Source organism: Rhipicephalus sanguineus, chromosome 2 (assembly GCF_013339695.2).
Source record: "Rhipicephalus sanguineus isolate Rsan-2018 chromosome 2, BIME_Rsan_1.4, whole genome shotgun sequence".
Classification (NCBI taxonomy): Eukaryota; Metazoa; Arthropoda; class Arachnida; order Ixodida; family Ixodidae; genus Rhipicephalus; species Rhipicephalus sanguineus.
Genome location: NC_051177.1, coordinates 27,675,439 through 27,695,619, shown reverse-complemented (window position 1 = coordinate 27,695,619; position 20,181 = coordinate 27,675,439). Strand labels below are relative to the sequence as shown.

Here is a 20,181-nt window from a genome sequence, read left to right as displayed (position 1 = left end):
TGTCCCTGTATTCTGTATCATGGTGAGTCGAGTGTCCGCAGTCAAACCAATATACTCTTGGGTCTCATTCTTTTTGCATGGCTGAAAAGGGCAACACAGGAGCAGATAGCCAGACCGCTAAAAGACCAGAAGGGAGGGATGCCTCCTATAGTCCGAGTCCAATCGTGTAGGGTCAATTTCTCCCCTGTTGGTGATCACCTAAAGAAGTAAATTAAAAACAAAACAGAAGCCGCATGTACATCAAATTTTTTTTTTTCTTTTCCTCTTCACTCTCCTTTCCCCTGACGGCTCTCCACGGTTTTGTATTCGCCAACTGCTTGCGCCATGTCAGCACACTGGCATATGGTGGCCGGCGCGTCCCATTTCACTCCTGCTAGCGGTTGTTTTCCGGAAGTTGGTTGAACTAGATGACTAGGTTGAACCCCATCGAGTTCTGAACAATGTTGCCTGGTATAACATACATAGCAGTCTCAAACTGCACTCGAAAGCGAAATTTGAGGCTAAGTACTGTACAAAGAGGTGTAGATTTTGAAAATAGGCACTTATAGATATCGAGGCACAAATGGCAAAAATAGGCACTTATAGGCACTCTAAAAACACTATAAAAGCCCCTCTTATCCTCTAATTCATGCTCATATATCAAAGTGGGGCAATAGGAACGCAAGGAACAGAATAGGCATTTCTCTAAAATCCAGTGTTTATTCATGACCCCTTTAATGTCACTGTTAGTGTGTCTCAAGGTGTCTGAAATATTCTCCATTTTGAACTTGAAGGATCCTACCCATAATTTATGTATATTATCTCGTCGTGACAGTGAGGGAACCAAACACTGTCAAATGATGAGTCAAGGATCTCTTCGTTAGGTGAATGTGTGCAAGGAAAATCAACATTAGAAGCACAACGATAGTGGCAACCACGTCAGTTGCTCACCAAGATCTGATGCATGGTTCAAGTGCATCCGTACTTGTACGTGAATCCGCAGTTTATACGAGAACAATTGCGAAAGCTCACTTACTCGAGTCTCTACAATATACAACAGCATTTCGGGACAAACGTAGCTTGAGGCACATCTGTATCAGCAAAGACAGGCTGTACCAAATTGAACGTCATTTCTACAGTTCGTCACATTAGCATGAACATTTACTGCAAGTAATGCTGTTTGAAACAATGTGAGTCGCTGCATACATGCATACCACGCCACTAGCCCTTGCTGTCATGTTGCTACTTATTTTTGTCCTTTGTGTTTTTGTTTACTTTCCTATTTGCTTTCCTCTTTCTGTCCTGCTATCTTTAGTTCCCCTATATCCCACCTTCCCGAAGGAGTAAGCATTCATTGTGCCCCACTAGGTAGCAGTTGTCAGCCTACTCCATCCCTATTTCCTCTGTGTCCTTGTGTTTTACAGCAAAAGCTGTTATGAGATCACAAGAGCTGATTTGGGTGGCGTAACTGTCCACCGCCGCCGGTGTCCGTAACCAAAGCCGTAACCAAGAGCCAAAAACAAGCTGCGACGAAGCCCCCCTGATCAGCACAGTCACCCCTGAAGAAGAGACCAAGCCGGTCTCGAAACGTCGGGTTTCCTCCAAGAATTTGTGGCTGGAGGTATTTCAACTTCTTAATTCTTCCACCCAGCCAGACAGACTTCTGTCGAAATGTTTACATTTAAGTAACCGCTATTGCGCGCAATGAGAAAAAATTAACGTATCTTGCACTGGAGGCGCAATGCTAAAGAGACAGTGGAGCTGATGGGCACCTATGTAGTCCTGGCTTTTGCTGTTTTGTTAAGTTTTGCAAAATTTTTCTTTCTTTCTCCTTCTTCCTGTTTATTGTCTTTTTTGCTGTGTTTGTTTCTATTTATTTATTTCCCTCTATTTCTTTCTCTCAATTTCTAGCTTGCTTCCTCCTTGTTTCTATCCTTTTCTCTCTCTCTTTCTCATTCTTTCTATGCTTTATTCTCTTCCCTTCTTTCCCTCCTCCTCGCCATCACATCTCTCCTCCTCATGCTTACTTGCCTTTTTCACCCCCTTGCTACACTATACTACGCCATGCTCTATTTGCATGCCTGGATAGCCGAGGGGTTAGGACGCTTGCCTTTGGATCAAAGTCCGCCCCGTGAAGAATTTTTCTCTTTCTCCATGTCTCTTTCTTTCTCTCTCCCTGTACTTGATCTCTCAACCACCAGGGTTACTACAGGCCACGCCGGAGAAATATGCGCACATGTTCTGGGAGCAAAGCAGAAGAGGACGAAGATGAAGAAGAGGATGTGCGTGCCGATTCATCATGATGATCATTTCTGTTTCCGACAGACAAATTATGGCGAGCTTCAACAGCTTCGCTGTTTAAAATATCCAGGATCGAGTGGGATTTGAACCCAGGACCTCTGCATGGCAGACGAGTGGGTGGTTAAAGCTTCCCACTCGTTACAAATGGCTCAGCCATAATTCAGTGTGTTCGGCCACAGCATCAACAAAGTGCACATAATGCCTTACATATGTGTAGCAAGTACATTGCTTCTCCGCAGAATGATGAATAATGGTATAGTAGGTATTTCCTTACTACTCAAAGTTACGATTTATGGCATAGTGGGTACCTTGGAAATGTAGTTGTAGTAGTCGCCCCAGGAGAGTTTACAAAGGGCTCTAGAAAGGCCACTCCTCCAACTTTCGCTGCGACTGTGCTGCGTGTGCTGTGCAGGCCTGACGTTTTTTTCTTTTTTTGTGTACCCAAATCAAGTAGTAATAATAACAACAACAACAACAACAACAATAATAATAATAATAATAATAATAATAATAATAATAATAATAATAATAATAATAATAATAACAATAATAATCATGCAGAACCTCACTTAACAAGTTGAACGTAGGATTTATCAGTTCTTTGGGATGAGATGACGCAAGCTGTAACAACATGCGAATTGCTTCCTCCAATAATACCCCCTCCCTTTCCACCGTAGAGCCCTTGGCACATTTTAATGTGGAAAAAATGTGGTTTCACTTTTTCCTCCTAAGAAGCAACAACCTACTGAAGCGAACTGAAATGCCATGACGGCTCGATATGAGAGACAGCGTGAAATGGTACCACTTTATGCCCACAGACGTTGCTCATTTTCAAATGTTCAAAACAGTAATGCCAGTGCTGCTAGCATTGCACTAGTGAATTCAGTTTACAAGTGCAACCATCAATCCAGAGTAGCTTTTACTTTGCAGGTCCTAAGGCCAGGTCTGCTTGTAGGTGTAATGAATTTAAGAGCATTGTCACAAACTCTTCTTAGCTCGGTCTGTGTTACGTAAATTCACTTGTTAATACTGCTCAGCAAATCAACATTTCAAAACCAGCTTTGATGTTTACCTCACGGGGTTTATCCAACATTTGGAGACAGTGAAAAATTGTTGTATTTCTATATTGCCAACAAGAAAGCATAAATGTGTACTGTTGAGTCAAATGAATGTATTGGTGAGTACCATAAGCAGTAAAGACATTTATATGGGATTTGCTGTTTTTCAACACAACTGCTAAGTGCAAACTTTGTCCAAGGGCCTGGACAAAGTTTGGCTCAGCACGAGGCGCTTGGAGTGGTCTGATTTTTTCTCAATCCTATAATGGATTGTGTAGGAGGCACTGGCAGGATAAATGAAATAGCTGCAGCACCACTGGCATAGCCAGTGGGTGTTGGGGGGTTTCAACCTTCCCTCGAAATTTTTCAGTTTCGCATGCATATATATACACACACATACAAATGCACGCACAAAGTATGGTTGAACCTCCCTCCCCCCTACCTATCCCGAAAAAATTTCTGGCTACACCACTGTGCAGCGTCTTTTAGCCAGTGCAGGAACCCTATAATGTGCATTTGCCTCTCTTGTGACAGCCATGAAATGTGCACTCTGGTGTAAAACTAGACCTATTCACCCTCCCCTACAACTGACCTCTTGTTATACGAAGAGAAATTAAGCACATTGGCTATCTTGCTTCGACTGTCCTGAATATTCAGCAAAAACAATTTAAGATGTTGCAGACCATGGTGACTCATATGAGATGAAAGTGCTATGTGTTACTGGTAATGGTAGATGTAGTATGTCGTCTAGCTGCCTTGGTGGCCTATTGGTTATGATGCTCAGCTGCTGATCCAAAAGATGCGGACGCGATCCCAGCCACGGTGGTTGCATTTCGATGGAGGTGAAATTCTGAAGGCCTGTGTACCATGCAATTTTAGTGTGTGCTGAAGAACCCCAGCTGGTTGAAATTATCCAGAGTCCTCCACTACGGTGCCTTGCATAGCCCGAGTTGCTTTGGGATGTTAAACCCTATAAATGAACTAACCAGCAGGGGCGTAGCCAGGGAGGGGGGGGGGTTCAACCCCTCTCCCCCCCCCCAAAAAAAAATCTTTTCAATTTTGCTTGCGTATATACATGCACGAACATACATAAAGTATGGTTGAACCCCCCCTCACCCCTCCCCGAAAAAAATTTCTGGCTAACCCTGCTAACTGCTAACACCCTGCTAACTAGCCATATTATAATGCAACAGTTAAGACCATTTTGTGAACAGCAGCAGTAAGTACATGCAGAGCTGCATCATCATAATGGCTGCAAAGAGAAAATACAAGTCTATGTCAGGGTGATAACGTTCAGCAGTGCTGCAGGACTTCGGCGCTGCTGACCCTACGTCACAAGTAAGAGCTCATAAACAGAATGAGTGACTGTGTTACTTAGTTTAATGAGGGTAGACCATAACATGGAAAAACATGACAAGACATGCAGCAACTTTCTTCCTCCTGGGACATGTTTTTTGGCAGTCCTAAAGAGCAACAAAAACAAAAGAAATAAAAGCCGGTAACAATCTGAGTTCCCCTGTTATATGTACGGGCCGATCACTCTTTCGATTCTGCACTGACTTCCGCTGGTTCTGCAGTCGCACTGCACTTCTTGCTCATGGCCACAATCCTCTGTCGAAGATTGTTTATAACGTCTTCCAAAGCTTCGATGTTCCTGTTCTGGTTTTCAATTACCACCTTGGCCTTGGCCAATTGCTTGGTCAGCTCCTCGTTTTTGATGCGCTGCTCGTCAAGCTGAGTACAGAGCTCCACGAGAGTTCCAGCCGTGGGTCCGCCACCCGTAGACTTTGGCGCGGCCACTGGTGTTGCCTTTTCGTCCAAAGCAGCGGTTTTTATGGCCTGAGACCTGTACGCTGTGGGTGGCTCCGCGGACTCGCCATCACTTCCTTCTTCATACTCGTCCTCGTCTAGACCCGGCGCATCCACGTCCTCGGACTCGTCGCCAAGATCGTCATCGTCGCTGATTCCTCCAGTCTCCGTTGTGTCGTCCAGGTTCGATTCGAGTCGGGCCGTCTTCTTCGGAGGTTCTTCGCCGAAGTCGTTGTCGAAGTCGCCCGAGCGCAACTTCTCGGGAAGCCTCTTCAGGCGCGATGGTCGACTCCCCGGATCGTTGTTGGTTAGAGACGTGACGTGGACGATGATAGGCCGTTTGCCGTCCGCTTCCTTGGCTTCGGCGCTCATTCGCTGGCCAACGGTCGTCAGTTTCGCCGGCGAAGCTACTGCTTTGCGCAGTTGTTCGTCGTCTAGGCGGGAAAGGTGCAGCTTGGCGACCTTAACGGGCTCGCTGTTCAAGGGATTGCCCTCATAGTCGAATGCCCTCTCTTCCACAACCCCCGGTACGAATATGTCCTCTTCCCTCTCTGGCGAAGGTGAAACAACCCTTGATGACGAAGCATCGCTTTCTCTCGCACATCGCGTGCCTTTCTGCAGATGTTCAGGGATCTCGACGACAGTAGGCACAGCTCCAGTGTTGAGGTACACACGACCGTTGAAGTGACGAAAACAGTTCGGCTCAAAATGTATCGAGCACAACTTGCTGTTTACGGTGGGCTTCCAGAGGCCTTTGCCCCTTGCTTTAGACACAAATGCGACCCATTTCTTGAGGCATTCCTCGTCTTTCGCTGGAAACCTTCACAAAGAGAAACAAAGCCATAAGCTCCTGCTCAACGGGCTTTACTGCCCACTGCTCTGTTTACTACTTTCATCAATCTACGCATCACGATTGCCGTTTGGGGGCTGGACCTACTCTTTACCCACGTTCCCTTGGCATGCGTGGAATCAAGGCTTCGGACATTTTCGAACGTGTCATAGGAAGCTGGTTTTGGTTACGCGGGTAAGGAATTTACACTTAACGCACCCTCGCGAAGATCGCAAAACTCTACAGTCAACGATTTGAATGAGATGATGACTCTCGCCTCTGAGCAGTGGAGAGGTCAAGTCTAACGAGTCTACAGTCTAGTACCTCTACTACACGTCACGGCGACCTATAGACGAATACTAACGAAACACTCACTTGTGAAAGGTCGTTTTGCTGCCATTATTCGATCGGTTTTTGCACGCCGAACAATTAGCGGGCATCTCTAGGCAAGCTTTGCAAAGCGCTTCTCAACATTCGTTCGTTGTTGTCACAACGCCATTGACGACGCCAGAGAAGGAAAAAGCGCGCACGAGCTTAGAGGGCGCCACTAGACATCCGCCATATGCACATCGTTACATTGGGGAAAAAAAAAAAGAGGAAGCACAAGTTCGAGATCTGCACACGACATGTTGAAAAAAAAAATATATATATATATAAATGTATGCAAACTGCTAGCGAATCGCAGACAGCATCGGATATAGCTGTACGCATTTATAGAGTAAGCAGCACGATTTGAAGACGAAGTAAAAGTGGTAAATGTGGTAAAAGCTAGTAGGCATGCGCCAGGTGTGGCTCAAATCTCGCGCCTCCGCATTTCACACAGCTGACAGCACGGCAATGACGGGACCTGCTGCTTCGAAGAAACAGCTTCTGTCTTTATCCCAAATACAGTCGAATTTTAACGAAGATGCGTTTCAGGTGAGGCTTCTTTCTTGTGCGGCGTCATGATATATGCATGCAACCATCTGTGTTAGGCACTCTAGTTCCCGTATAGTTAATTTTTACGTTATCTGGGTGCTGAGTGGTAATCGTTCCTTCGTTTTCTTTTCACGTTCGCGCATACAGCGAGAGCTCCTGCAACTTCGGGTCAGCAGGATTCACGCATATCCCTCGACCATCTTCGCCAGAGGCGGTCTCATGCCGACTGTGCCCTCGCGTAATAGCATAACTATTACGGGCCGGAATGTGTCCCGAACTTCACTGTTTGAAGCTTCGCCCTTCGACTTGGACGACATCAGAGCCATGCAGACAAAGTCGCCTGAGCACATGGAGCCAGCAGCGAGGACTCCGGAACCGCGGCCGCCGTCTTGCGAAAAGGTTGACGCCAAGACGCCTGAACACTAGACTTGCTGTCGTCACGAAACCAGAACAACGCAACCACCAGGCTAATTTGAAATTGACTAAAAATTGACAAGGTGTGCAGCGCGGGTCGTCCTCCGACAGCAGAATAAAACTTCGAGTGTCGTGCTTCCATCCTTAGATTTAATCGGGACCCTCTAGAAACAATGTCGACTTGGGCAATCCTTTGGTATTTTTGCCGTAAAAGTAGCTAAAACGAATGTGGGTACCTTTACAGAAACTCCGCATGACTGGGAACACTGAGAAATAAAATTGCTGGCTTTCGTAACGTAAACCGAAACTCGCGCCTTTTTTTTTTTTTATTTTGTATGTGGCGGCTGGGCGTGGTACGCCCGTGATGGATTCAGGAAAAAAAAACAAACAAAATCGCCCACGCGTGTCTGTGTATCTCCGGATTACTCGAGGTAAATAGAATGTCACAGTAAAATTGACGTTATCTTTCCTTTCTTTCTCTGGCACAAGTCCACTGTAGGCAACTGTAGGCACGCCTGGGCGCCTTCGAGTTCAAAACATGAGAGGGCGTTCACATCAGACGCTGGTTGCGCTGGTCTCGAATTTTCTTCGCTGCACGTGAGGTACGCACGCTTGTCTTCGATTTTTGGGTGCTGCTTCGGTATTTTAACCATGTGCAGTTCACCTGTGCTTTGTTGAAACAGACGCCGTGGCCGTGTAAATGCGTATAACCACAACAGATCTTAGAGAGGTGTGTTTTCCTGCTATGAACGTCGGCGCGTTACGACGAGCACAGGTCTTGGTGCGCAAACACCCTTGTTTACGTTCCGAGGTAGTATAGAGGCAGGTATACGCTTTGTCAACACTGGCTCGTACTTGTTTATAGAAACGTTGCGCGCACGTTTCCATCGAAGGATCAATAGGCGGCGTTTTTTTGTTACAGTAATATTGAAGCAAATATCCTTGCAGGAAAATTACGGCGGCTTATCCTGCCATGAGCCCAATGCCGCACACCAAACTATGCGGTACGCCGATTACCTGGACGCGCTACACGTTTTTACGGATGTTTACGAAAAAAATAAGGAAAGCAGAAGTATTTTTTTTTTCTTTTTATGGTAGCTGCACGTTCCTTCTCAGTGTAGCTTGGCTGACGAATTAGGAATGCAAACCTTTTGTGAAGAACGTGTACTGGTCGAATCGCGCGACGCAACGCTGATGCGCGTTTTGTGTAGATTTAAGACTGAGCAGTGCGATGTTTCCAGGTTTTGCAACGCGTATGTTGTCGGGTAGTGATACTGACCTGTCCGATGTGCAGTACTGGCAATACATTCGCTGCTATTGAGTTGCCGACCATGGCAACAAGTTGGTCGGTTATCCACCAAGGCGATCGTCGGTGAACACGTGCACAGATACGAATAAAATTTTCTTCTTTTTGTTTTTTTGCTCAATTACAAATGAAGTGCGGTGTTACAAGTCAGTGGCGGGCTACATGACGAATATTGACTTTCTTTTTAGTGCTGGGCGCTCATTGAGGTGTGCAAAGATGTCGTACCTTGGAAGGGAACAGCTGCGTCAGCTGGAAGCCTTTGTGGAGTTCTGCAAAACGAAGCCAGAGATCTTGCACAAGCCAGAGCTGAGCTTCTTCAAGCAGTACCTGGAAAGGTAATGCTGGAGAGTCAACTGATCTCTCGTAAACGACTCCTGTGATTTGAAGCGGCCATGTTTTCTTAGAAATTATGTTCTGTTCAGAATGTTTGAATCCATAATGGAAATGCTGTTCGTGGTTCTAACCCACTGACGCTTGGTTACAGCAAGTACAGCATTTGAGGGTTTATGTACGTGGCAAATGAGTGCTTGGGAGATATATTTTCTGCTAATCAGGGGCCTCCGAGTGGTGAAGAAGAATGTGCACTGTTGCACAAACTAGATGAATGGTGGCTACTTCAGTGGAGCCTGTAAGCTAAGAAATGTTCTGTTTGGCCTGCATCAATTCAATGGAAAGCATCATTTCGTGTCTCACTATTCCACACTCTCAAACATATGCCTCCTAATTGAACTTGTTGCTGTGCGTAGTTCATTGAAAAGGTGATACTATGGTATTGAAAAAAAAGTCCACAAACGAAAGTACTTGTTTCTTGTGCGGGGCAGAAGTCTCCCTGTACAGTCTGTAAGAAACTTGCCTGTTAAAGTAAACATGCATGCATGCTAATTTCTTGTATGTTTCATCATGCTTACAGCCTCGGTGCAAAGATTTCACCTGCTCCTCGTTCCCCAAGCCCACCACCAAAGACCAAACAGCCGGTTAGTCTACATTTGTCTTGCTTCTATGCACCTGTGCATCGAAAATACTTAAAAATAATTGTCATAACAGTCTGGGATGCATTGCTGTGTGTAATGATCAATTAAAATGCTGAATGATGATGTCAGCTTGATTCCCAGCAATGGGAGCCACAATTCTAGGAAGCCAAGACGCAGCAAAATTCTTGTGTGCTTTTATTAAGAGCCCAGGGCGGTTAAAGTGATCATAAACTAAAATATGACATCCCCCAAACATCACAATGCAGCTTTGGAATGTAAAACCATGTATCAGTTCTGAATTGCCACTCTGTTTTTGTGCACCAAGGATTAATAGCTCAAAACTGGGCATTATTTATGCTCCCAATTTTTCATCTTGCTTTATTCTGTCATGCTATACCCCATGGATGATACAAATAGCATGTGTGATATCCATTATAGTGTCTGAAATGGAGTGCACTCTTTCAGTCCATTTGTTCGGCCATCATGCTACTGTCTTTGTTGTGAGTGTTGCAGGTAGTTTGATAAATATGCACAGTTTTGCACAGAAGGGGTCATTGGGCTGATTCGACATAGTAACTGCTATCACAACGAATGAGTTTGAAACTGCGGGAAGCACATATTTAAACCAGTTATATAGCTGCTGTAAGACACGAAGTTCACTGCATTCACATATGTTGCTTTTTGTGTAGCCATACACAATATTGACATGAGCTTAGGGGTGTGCGAATATTCGAAAGTTTCGAATATTCGTCGAATATTACATTCGAAATATTCGTATTCGATTCGAAAATCGTGTATTCGAAAGTTTCGAATATTCAAAAAATTCGAATATGCGATTCGATTATCATGCATAAAATAACTGGTCTTCCACATTTCTGCTGCGTTCGTATAGCTAAAAACGTTGCCGAGAGGAGCGATAAACATCGTATACGTGCACGGAGGCACGATATCTGCCTGCGACGAGCGCCCCAATACGTATGATTTATTGCTAGTGCATCTCCGACGTGCAGCGCTATTGGCGGTCATGTAACGGTACATTTTCAATATTATGCGGCCGTAACGTGCCGCACTACCACTCGTTCACTATGCGGGATCACTTCTGAAGAAAGACAATGACCCACGTGACTCGTGGCGGACTGTAGGCACCATCAGATACCCCAGTCTGGCAAAGCTTTGCCCCATGTAACTCCCTATACCAGCCACTTCTGTTCCAAGCGAGCGTGCCTTTTCAGTGGCGGGGGGGGGGGGAGTTGTCTCTGTTATAAGGGAGCGCCTGCTGCCTGATCATGTGGAGCAACTCACATTTCTTCATAACATCTAGTCATTACTTTCATTGTGCCGTGATATTTGCTTGTGTTGTGATCTGCATTATGCTAGCCTGGACATTGTGTTCTGAAGACAGCAGTGTATGTTGTGTTGCCAGTCAGGCTGTTAATGCATTTTTTTTCAGATAGCTACATGTTAAATAAAATATTGTTACTGCGGAGGCATTTTTCCTTTGATATTCGATATTCGATTCGATATTCGAAGGTGGATATTCGTATTCGATTCGTATTCGAAAAATTTGATATTCGCACACCCCTACATGAGCTGCTTCCTGCAGCAGGCACTCATCCATTAGGGCTTTATTGCATGTCTTGTGATTTTATCCCAAGACAGCACATGTATCTTTCCTCAAGTTAACACAGTCATTTTATTTCTGCATCAAAGGGTTTAGCACTTCTAGCACGACGTTCTTGCTTTGATAAATGTTAAATGTCTCTGCTTCATGAGCTTTCTGATGACATTGTAGGAAGAAGTCAACATGGAGGAGCCAACCCCCGAGCCAGAACCAGAACCTGTAACTCCGGAAAGTGAAGAGAGTGAAGTTGGTGAGAGAACTAAGCTATTTAGAGCAGTTGACTCAAATATTCTATGCAAGCCAGACGACAAACCAGGCTAACCTCTCCGGGATTTTCATTAAAGATTATTATCTCTCTCTCTCTCTCTCTCTCTCAAATATTCGAGTTGAGAAAGTTTGATCCAACTTGACTGCCTGCATTTTCATGCATGTTATGTGCAGTGAACCTAAACTTGCTTTCAATTCAGGCTTATTTCCACACAATTTGTTGACAAAGATACCTGGCTTCAGTGGCTAAAGGTGTCTTTATGCAGTGTATCAAATTTGCATGCCCGAGTGAGATTTAATTAAGATAGTACTACCAAAGAACGTTTCATAATAAATTTAGTGTTAACCGAACATTAATGGAGCCATTTTTAAACAGCAGCGAAACTGAAGGTTATCTTAAATTTCATTTAATTCCCAGAGCTTTTGCTGGAATAATGTTTGCACGGTATTAATACATTTCAACTCCTGTTGAAGGATGTACCTGTGTATGTGTCTTGTATACAATAGACCCTTTTTGTAATTGTAAAGCTAGCTTTCCTGCGATGCAGTTCGCCCAACTAATGGCAGCTAGTCACTTCTGCATTCAGCGTGTTCAAGTGCGACGGTTTGCTTGCACTATGACGCGGAAAATGTAGCCACAGCTCGCTCAATGTAAACATGCATAATGGACAAGCGCTAGCACGTGCTACTACGACCTTCTCTCCAATTGAAGCACAACAGGTGCTGCCATTAGTTCGGCAAATGTGCAGTGCAGGGAAGTGCACTTGCGTATTATGAAGAGGGTCTATTAAAGGACCCCTGACACCGAATTTGGAAACTCGAGATGCTTGTGTTGTTTGATAGTCCTGCATGCGGGGGCACTTCTGACCGATTATGAGTGACGAGCGTTGCCTTTAAGATATTTTAATTTGGTTTTAAAGTAAGCCTGAGTGCTCATCTGAATTTTGAACTCCTATCAACATAACCACTAGTATGACGTAGACGTAGGCCCCTTGTGACGTTGCAGAGGTAAAGCAAGTGTTGTCGACGTCACAGACAGAAATATGCGCGGTGCATGCACTGTGGTATATTGCGAAGCATGTTTGCTCTCCCACCTTCTCCTTCTTCGGTACGTGTCGGCAGGCAGCGTGAGCTCTCCGTGTGTGTGTTCTCCAACTGGCAGTTCAACAAGCGCGTGGCTGACGTCACCCAATACTGAGCGCACGTCATCACGCGTGCCCCGAGGCGCGACCGCCGCGGCGCGGCGCTAGTTTCTTATCCTCTTTAGGCGCGCGTTTTGAACCTCCACTAAAAATGACCATAATTAACGCTGACAGGATTAATTAGACATCACGTTGGAGCATTTACGGTGTCATTCCGTGGTTACAAGACATAGACCTACTTATTACAACATAAATGTCACAAACAAGAAATCGGCTGTCAGGGGCCCTTTAAGCTGCAGATTTCAGATCTCTGTTTCCTATAAAAGCCATTGCGGGATGAACCAACGTTAATAGACAGCATGGCTGAGAGTTCAGTGTACTAAAGTAAAAGGGCAAGCCTGTCAAATGCTGTTTGTTGATGGTTTCATTTTGACTACTCATTTCACTTAGAATTGGACAACAGTGGGGTTGTGGAGCCTGACCATGATGATCCATTGCCTATGGGAGACAGCAGTGTCGAGGTGAGTGCATTGCAATGTTGAGTCAGGCTAATTATTTTTCTTGAAGAACCACATTTTTGTCTTGGTGTTAAGGACTGTGACAAATCAGCATAACTTGTTATTAATCTTTTTGGCACCAACATCTGACAATTTTTATGACATTGGTTAAGTTTGTCCTTTTCAAACACTCTTGTACAAGAGATGCATTTCTGGTTCAGCTTTGAAGAACATTCTTGCTATTTCTATGTTGATAAGCTTTTTTTTTTTCCCCAAGTGCATTTTATCGACTATATGGCTCCCATCATATTAAGTCCTTGCTGCTTTAGTTGAGTTGCGTACTGTAGGTGACCAGAAGGTAGCGGGATTGAATCCTGGCTGTGGCGGCGACATTTTGATGGAGGCGAGATGCTAAAAAACCGGGGTGCTTAGAATGAGGTGCACCCACGGTGGTCGAAATTTTCAGAGCCCTCCACTACAACATCTCTCATAATCATATTGTGGTTTTGGGAAGTGAAACCCTCACAGTTATTATTTGAAGCGTGCTGTAGGTGTTAAGAGATATGATATAGGAAGCATGTAATGATTTGCAGGGTGTTGTATGGTTTGGTTGTGATTGCAATTTGCCTTTTTCTTCTCTCTCTCCAGGTTACAGAAGAGCAGATGGAACAGAGCTCTGAAAAGAGGGGACAAGCTATGGAAGCTCAAAGTGAAGGTTGGGCTTTGCTTTATGTTTTGTAAAATTATTGGCATAGCTAGGGTTGCCGCCTTTCCCCGACAAAAAAAAAAAAAAACTGGCCCTACAGGGGGTGGGGGGAGCTTTCTTGGAGCGAAATAAACTTAATGTACATGTGCACCAAAACACAACACCAATGGCTGCCATAAAAATACCCGTGATTGGAATGTCACCTGTACTAAAAGTAAGTGAGGTTTTGATTATTGGTCTGAATGTGCTGCACTAAAATTGAACCACTCATACTTCATACATAAAAAGCTCTTCATACATAAAAAGCGTATGCTTCCCAAAAATAGGATATTCATTAGGGGTGTGCAAATAGTGAAATTTCATCTCGAATCGAATTTGAATCGAATAGTGCCGAATTGTGGCCAGAAATATCAAATACAAAAGATTTTAATGAAAATTGAAAGAAAGAGCATATGAACTATCACTAACTAGCCCAAGTTTCCCTTCTACTGAAATGCAAGGAAATGAAATCTGCTCATGTTCTCGTGCACATAACGGGGTGAGTGACTGCTACCGAAAGATTACAACTTGTCAGGGAGGACCACAAGCTCTTCCACGTGACCTGGCTTCAGGCACTCTCGCTGTGATGCTACAGTGTTTCCTGCGGTTGAAAATGCACACTGGAGCGATGGGAGTTTCTGAACGAGTGGTGCGGTGTGGAAGTGGCAACTGCGCAGTGTGGCAAAATTCTCACATGTGAAGCCAATCATTGAGGGTTTCGTGGGCCAAAGTCGGGATGTTTTACGGCGCTTGTGGCATACGCGACCGAACTCCACAACAAGTCCATGCCTTTGTTTTGGAAGCGTATTTCTGAAGAGCCTGACAGTTCTCTCGTGTTTTTTTTTATATATATATATGTGCGGAAATGACATAATGTCCTTTAAAATAAACGTGCGCTTGCTTTTGAAGCAGGATATCGGAGAAAGTTTTCCTACGCGTAATGACGTTAGCATTAGTTTTGCCACCCCACGAGTTGCACCATTGGCCTGTGTCACGCCTTTTGTCACGTTTTAGATATTCGTCCTGTCAAATTATTCGAAACTTCGAATACTAGCTGTTCAAAAGTTAAATTGATTTATTCGATTAAAATTCGAAACTAATATTCACACACCCCTAATATTTGTGTATACGTACACGCACAATAGCATGCTCTATTCCAGTGATCGCTACATTTGAAGGGATCATAAAAAGTGGTTGACTAGTAGTGTAAAAGTTTTGGTGATTGGCAAGAAACATTTACCATCGTAGTTGTTGGACTGACACTTATAAAATGCCCCAGAAAATAAAGAACTGCAATATTTTGACAAAAAAAACTGGCCAGTGGCGGCCGGTCTTAGGTGCGGACCGGCAACTGACCCGCTATCTAAAAACTGGCTGAGCCGGTCTAAAACCGGACAGGTGGCAACCCCAGGCATAGCACGACTTAGAGGCATTGCTTTCTTCTACTTTTACAACGAAAGCTCTTATGAGATAATTTCACCGGCCGTTTTTGGCACTGTAGTTATCCGCCGCCGCCGGTGTCCGTAACCAGTATTGCTCGAAATAAGAAAAAAAGCGAAATAAGAAAAAAATTCCAGGATGGAACAAGGTTCGAACCTGGGCCCTCTGCGTGGGAGCCCAGTATTCAACCTCTGAGCCATGCCGGTGCTTGAAACTGCTTTGCAAAAAGGTCCTATACAGGCTTCATGTCGGGAAGGAACCACATTAGCAAACGCAATATAGCGTGGTAGAAGTGTAAATTAAGCACCAAGCGTCGCACAACGCAAATTCTGTAACCAGGCGTCACACAATGTGAATTGCGCAACGAGTAGGTTGTTGAATGTTTCCAACCCATTACAAAGGGCTCTGCCTAATTTTTCATCGTCATCAGGCACAACATAAATAAAGTGCGCATAATGCCTTACATGTGTTTAGCAGGTACCAACGCTGTCCGTAGAATGACGAAAAATGGCACAGTGCCTGCTGCCCTACTTCTCAAAAATTACAATGATTTATAGCGTAGTGGGTTCCTCGCAAGTGCACTTGTATTGGTTGCCAAGGAAGCCCATAAGCGCATGATCCATTTCCTCGGGGTCTCAGTAAAATCACAATGATTTATAGCGTAGTGGGTTCCTCGCAAGTGCACTTGTATTGGTTGCCAAGGAAGCCCATAAGTGCATGATCCATTTCCTCGGGGTCTCAGTAAAGTTCTACCCCCCCCCCCCCTCTCTCTCTCCCCCGTCAACGTATGTTATACAGCATGACGGGAGAGAGAAATAGCGACTGGGCGTCACCCAGTGCAAATTACATAACTGGTGGGCCGTTTAAAGCTTCCAACCCATTACAAAGAGCTGAGCCATAATTCTTCATCGTCATTAGTCGTCGCGTCAACAAAGTTCACATAATGCCTTACAGACGTGTAGCTGGTGCCTCGTTTCTCCGCAGAATGACAAATAATGGCTTAGAATGTGCTTCCCAACTTCACAAAAATTGTGATTTATGACGTAGTGGGTACCTTGCTAGTGTACTTGTATTGTAGCCCCAAGAGAGCTTACAACGGGCTCTAGAAACGCCGCTCTTCCAGCTTTCGCTGTGACTGTGCTGCGGTTTCAGCGCAGGCCTGGCGTTTTTTGTCCTTAATCACTTTTATTCTCCCTCAGAACTTTTTCTGACCTTTTGTTGCAGTCCTGTTGTTAGCAATCATAGCTGTGCATGCTAACTATATTTCACCACGAGAGAGGCAACACTCATGTTTTGGATAGTGGGCAGACATGTCAGTTTGTTTGATAGGCATTTACGTGCACTTTGTATTGGTTTCACTGATTTTTGCTCAGTGACGATAATCTGCTTCTGTTGTGATTTGGGTGAAATGTTGAAATTGCTTCCTGCTGCAGAAATAAATGGAAATTGTGCATGTCCGATTGTGACCCCGCCCCCTTTTTTTTTTTTGCAGGGAAGCTTGAGGAGTCATTGAAGTTGTGGACCGAAGCCATTGAGCTAAATCCATCAAGTGCCATTCTGTTTGCCAAACGAGCAAAGTGAGAATATTTTCATTTTTGTATACTTTTAAACAAGAAATAATTCGATTGCTTAGTCCTTTTGTCTTACTGGTTTTCTCTTCCTCTCAGAAAAGTTGCACTTTTAGGCTAGTTATCTGGTAAAAAATGCTGCTTTGTATGTTTCCAAATGCCAAAATTGCCCATATACTTACACGTACCCTTATAACCTGCCTTCAAATGCAGACCCTTTTCAGTGTAGGTAAAGTTTTGTAAGATTACATTGCTACCCTGTTTTCACATTTTTCTTAGCAATGGCAGGACCTGCTGTGGTAGCTCTGCTCGAGGATGTGGGTTTGATTCCCAGCTACGGCAGCCACGTTTCGATGGGGCGAAATGTGAAAACACCCGTGTAGTTGGATTTAGGTGCTTGTTAAAGAACCTCCGGCAGTCTAAATTACTCTGTAGCACTTCAACTACAGTGTTCATCATAATCATATTGTGGTTTTGGCATGTGAAACCACAGCCCTTGTTATTATTAAGTAATGGCAGATGTGGATTGAACTACTTGGGGCTCCATCTCAGTCTCTCGTATTGTCACAGTGTAGCGGTGGTGAAGGAGCAGTAATACTGTGAGAAAGAACAAATAAAGAATCAGACTCGAAAAAAAATGTGGCAGTGTTTCAGACGTGACATCTGCATTTGTTTTTTAGTGTGCTATTGAAAATGGAGAAGCCAAATGCTGCCATTCGAGATGCGAACAAGGCCTTGGAGTTGAATCCTGACCAAGCTCTGGGCTACAAGATTCGAGGGAGAGCACATAGGTTAGTATTTCTTTTCCACTGAATTCCTTCAGTTATGTCCTGGTTTATTATAGCACTTCACGTAAGATTGCCTGCGTATCCTTCTGCTAGCCGTTACTAGGTGTTAGTTACAACACTTCAAGATGAAAACTCCAAATAACGCCTCCCATGCTCTCTTTGGCTTTATTATCTGTTGGCTTCATGGGGTTGTATTTCACCTTTTGCTAAGTGAAGAAGTGACATCGATGTGTGTGTATGGAGAGGGGTACAGAGAGTACAGTTGCGTAGAGAGTGGGTACAGTGGGTACAGTTGCATCCTGTAAAATTGGTCATAGTAATTTGTATGTACTAGAAATGTAATGTTTTTTTACCTGCAGGCTGCTTGGTCACTGGGAGGAAGCTGCGAAAGATTTGGCCACAGCCTGCAGGCTGGATTACACCGATGAGGCCAATGAGTGGCTAAAGGAAGTCGCGCCTAATGTGAGCTTCATACTTTGTTCCGTTTTCCTAGATGCAGCAACACCTTTTCGCACTGCTAGATGCTTTTAATGGTCGCAACTTTAATCGTCCCAACTTTCTGACATCATCAGGCATGTTTCAAGTACAGTAGAACCCGTCTAATGCGTTTTTCGGGGGACCACGAGAAAAAAGACTGCGGTCGTCGGGGGAACGTATAATGCAAACATTTGATTAAACTCGGGAAATAAATGCTGCTAAATATTAAAGGCAGACTAAAGGGAAACAATGAATCAGTTTAGACTGATGAATTATACTCTGAAAACGCTATTGTCGTTAATTTCGCCATCATAGGCTCATTAATAGAAGAGAAAATCAAGGCCAAGGTTTCATTTTTAAACTTCATGCCGAAATCTCCGCACGTGACATCACGGATTTCAAAATGCTATCTCTGTATTTTGGCCGCATTGGCTCAACCAACGTTTCTGAAACTTAGTATGCTAAGTCTCTGGCCCCCTCAGAGCACAATGTACTTCATATTTACCGATTGGGAACTACATAGGCACCAGTAGACGCCATCAAAATCTGTGACATCACGATGATTGGTGCGGTAACTTCAAGGTGGCATCGCCATTCGCATTTCCTTCTTCCGGATTTTCTCACTTATGAAGCGTCTTCTTGCGACAAGTGTGGTGATTTTGATATTATGAACGAGTAATTTACTAATACGAGAAAAATCATTTTTGTCTTTGGTGTCCCTTTAAAACAGACACATTGTACACAGCTCTAGCTCTGAAGGATTTATTCATCGCGTTAAGGCATAAGAAATTCATGATGGAAGTCTGCCATTTCTTTCGCGCCTGTGCCAGAACCAGACCTTTTTCAAGCACTTGGATGGCCTTGTGGCAGCGCACATCCCCAAACTTGGTGATGTACCTCCTCAGCCCATCCAATGCAACGAAAGTTTGCAGCGCATCGGGCAGGAATGTTACGGGAACGACATGTGAAAAGGCGATTCTAATGCATTGGTGTTTGTGGATTCTTTGCTAGGACTGGAAGAGAGAAACATTATTATGCAGGATAACGTATAACTGTGGAAAGTGTAAGCGGGGTTCTACTGTGTTTGCAGCTGTTGTAATCCAGCTTTACCAGCATTGCCTTTAAAGTTTATTTTACAGCCGGATGCCCGAAGAAATTTGGCATCTGCCATAGTGTGTTCTTTGGAAAGATGCAGACTGCCGACTGTTCCCTGTTGATGACAGGTACAGTGCTCGGCAATTCAGATGCGATAGTCAGCCCGTATAGAGGCCAGCATGTTTTTGCGCCATAGTCGAGCAGTGGGCCATTGCTTGAGAGTCCAAGTGGGCCGTCATAATGAAGGACCAAGGCTATTGCCTTCAGTGGATACCATAATGAGCCAGCTCACCAATGACGCAAAAAATGTGCCTGCCACCATGTGGGTCGAATATCACAATTCAGTCACTGAGCACTGTACAGCGGACTCCTCCATTGTAAGAACACATTTGCGGTAGGTGGCTTTGCTAATACCCATGAATGTTCGCTTCATCTGAGCGAAGTTGCGGTACATGTTCATGTAAGCTAGGTAAGATGTGCATCGCCACACAGAAAAAGATTGAGCAGGTGAAAGAGACAAGGCAGGCAGACATTTGTTTCGTAAGGCACACCAACAAATTTATGGATTGCTGTACTGGCGTGGTATGTAAAATTCCATTTAGCTGCGGCCACTTCTACGTGAGGCACATGGGCTGCTGTGTTAATCAGAGATTAGTGAAGCACAAGAGGTCATTAACTGGAAGCTCGTTATCTAATCTTTCTTTACAATGTCGATGGGGTAAATGCATGCCAATATTAAATGTATGCGCATTGTTATACAGGCACAAGAATAAAGAAAGGCGTCTGATGGTTGAGGCCTGGCATATCAATACTAGTGGAAGCGCATGCATGAGCCAGCCCTCGATTGACTCACATAAAGAAGAAATGGGATGCCTGAGCACTTATCTCCCACGTAAGGCTCCATGCGTGCCTGATTCACGGGTAGTGCTATCATACCTGCGCATGCACAGATGAGA

At 44.4% G+C, this 20,181-nt stretch overlaps 2 protein-coding genes across 2 annotated transcripts in view; one reads left to right on the top strand and one right to left on the bottom strand.

Annotated features, from left to right (window-relative positions):
• Positions 1-4,700: 4,700 nt before the first annotated feature.
• LOC119382600 (THAP domain-containing protein 5) lies at positions 4,701-6,520 on the bottom strand. Its single transcript, XM_037650375.2, has 2 exons — positions 6,352-6,520; positions 4,701-5,967 (listed from the first exon to the last, which is right to left on the bottom strand). Exons 1-2 carry the CDS (start codon positions 6,414-6,416, stop codon positions 4,875-4,877), a joined length of 1,158 nt encoding a protein of 385 aa, XP_037506303.1. The 5' UTR covers positions 6,417-6,520; the 3' UTR covers positions 4,701-4,874.
• A 1,149-nt stretch (positions 6,521-7,669) lies between these two features.
• Positions 7,670-20,181, top strand: part of LOC119382601 (hsc70-interacting protein) — a 32,971-nt gene continuing 20,459 nt past the window's right edge. The window contains exons 1-9 of the mRNA XM_037650376.2: positions 7,670-7,910; positions 8,803-8,949; positions 9,525-9,588; positions 11,378-11,456; positions 13,066-13,136; positions 13,761-13,827; positions 16,790-16,874; positions 17,546-17,656; positions 18,013-18,115. Coding sequence (XP_037506304.1) covers positions 8,831-8,949; positions 9,525-9,588; positions 11,378-11,456; positions 13,066-13,136; positions 13,761-13,827; positions 16,790-16,874; positions 17,546-17,656; positions 18,013-18,115 — 699 coding nt within the window. The 5' untranslated portion in view covers positions 7,670-7,910; positions 8,803-8,830. The remainder of the gene's footprint in view (positions 7,911-8,802; positions 8,950-9,524; positions 9,589-11,377; positions 11,457-13,065; positions 13,137-13,760; positions 13,828-16,789; positions 16,875-17,545; positions 17,657-18,012; positions 18,116-20,181) is intronic.

Excerpts from the sequence above, each read along its gene's own strand:
- LOC119382600 (XM_037650375.2), bottom strand. The coding sequence starts at position 6,416 with ATGCCCGCTAATTGTTCGGCGTGCAAAAACCGATCGAATAATGGCAGC. Across the intron at positions 5,968-6,351 it reads AGCAAAACGACCTTTCACAA|GTTTCCAGCGAAAGACGAGG; the intron begins GTGAGTGTTTCG and ends CTCTTTGTGAAG.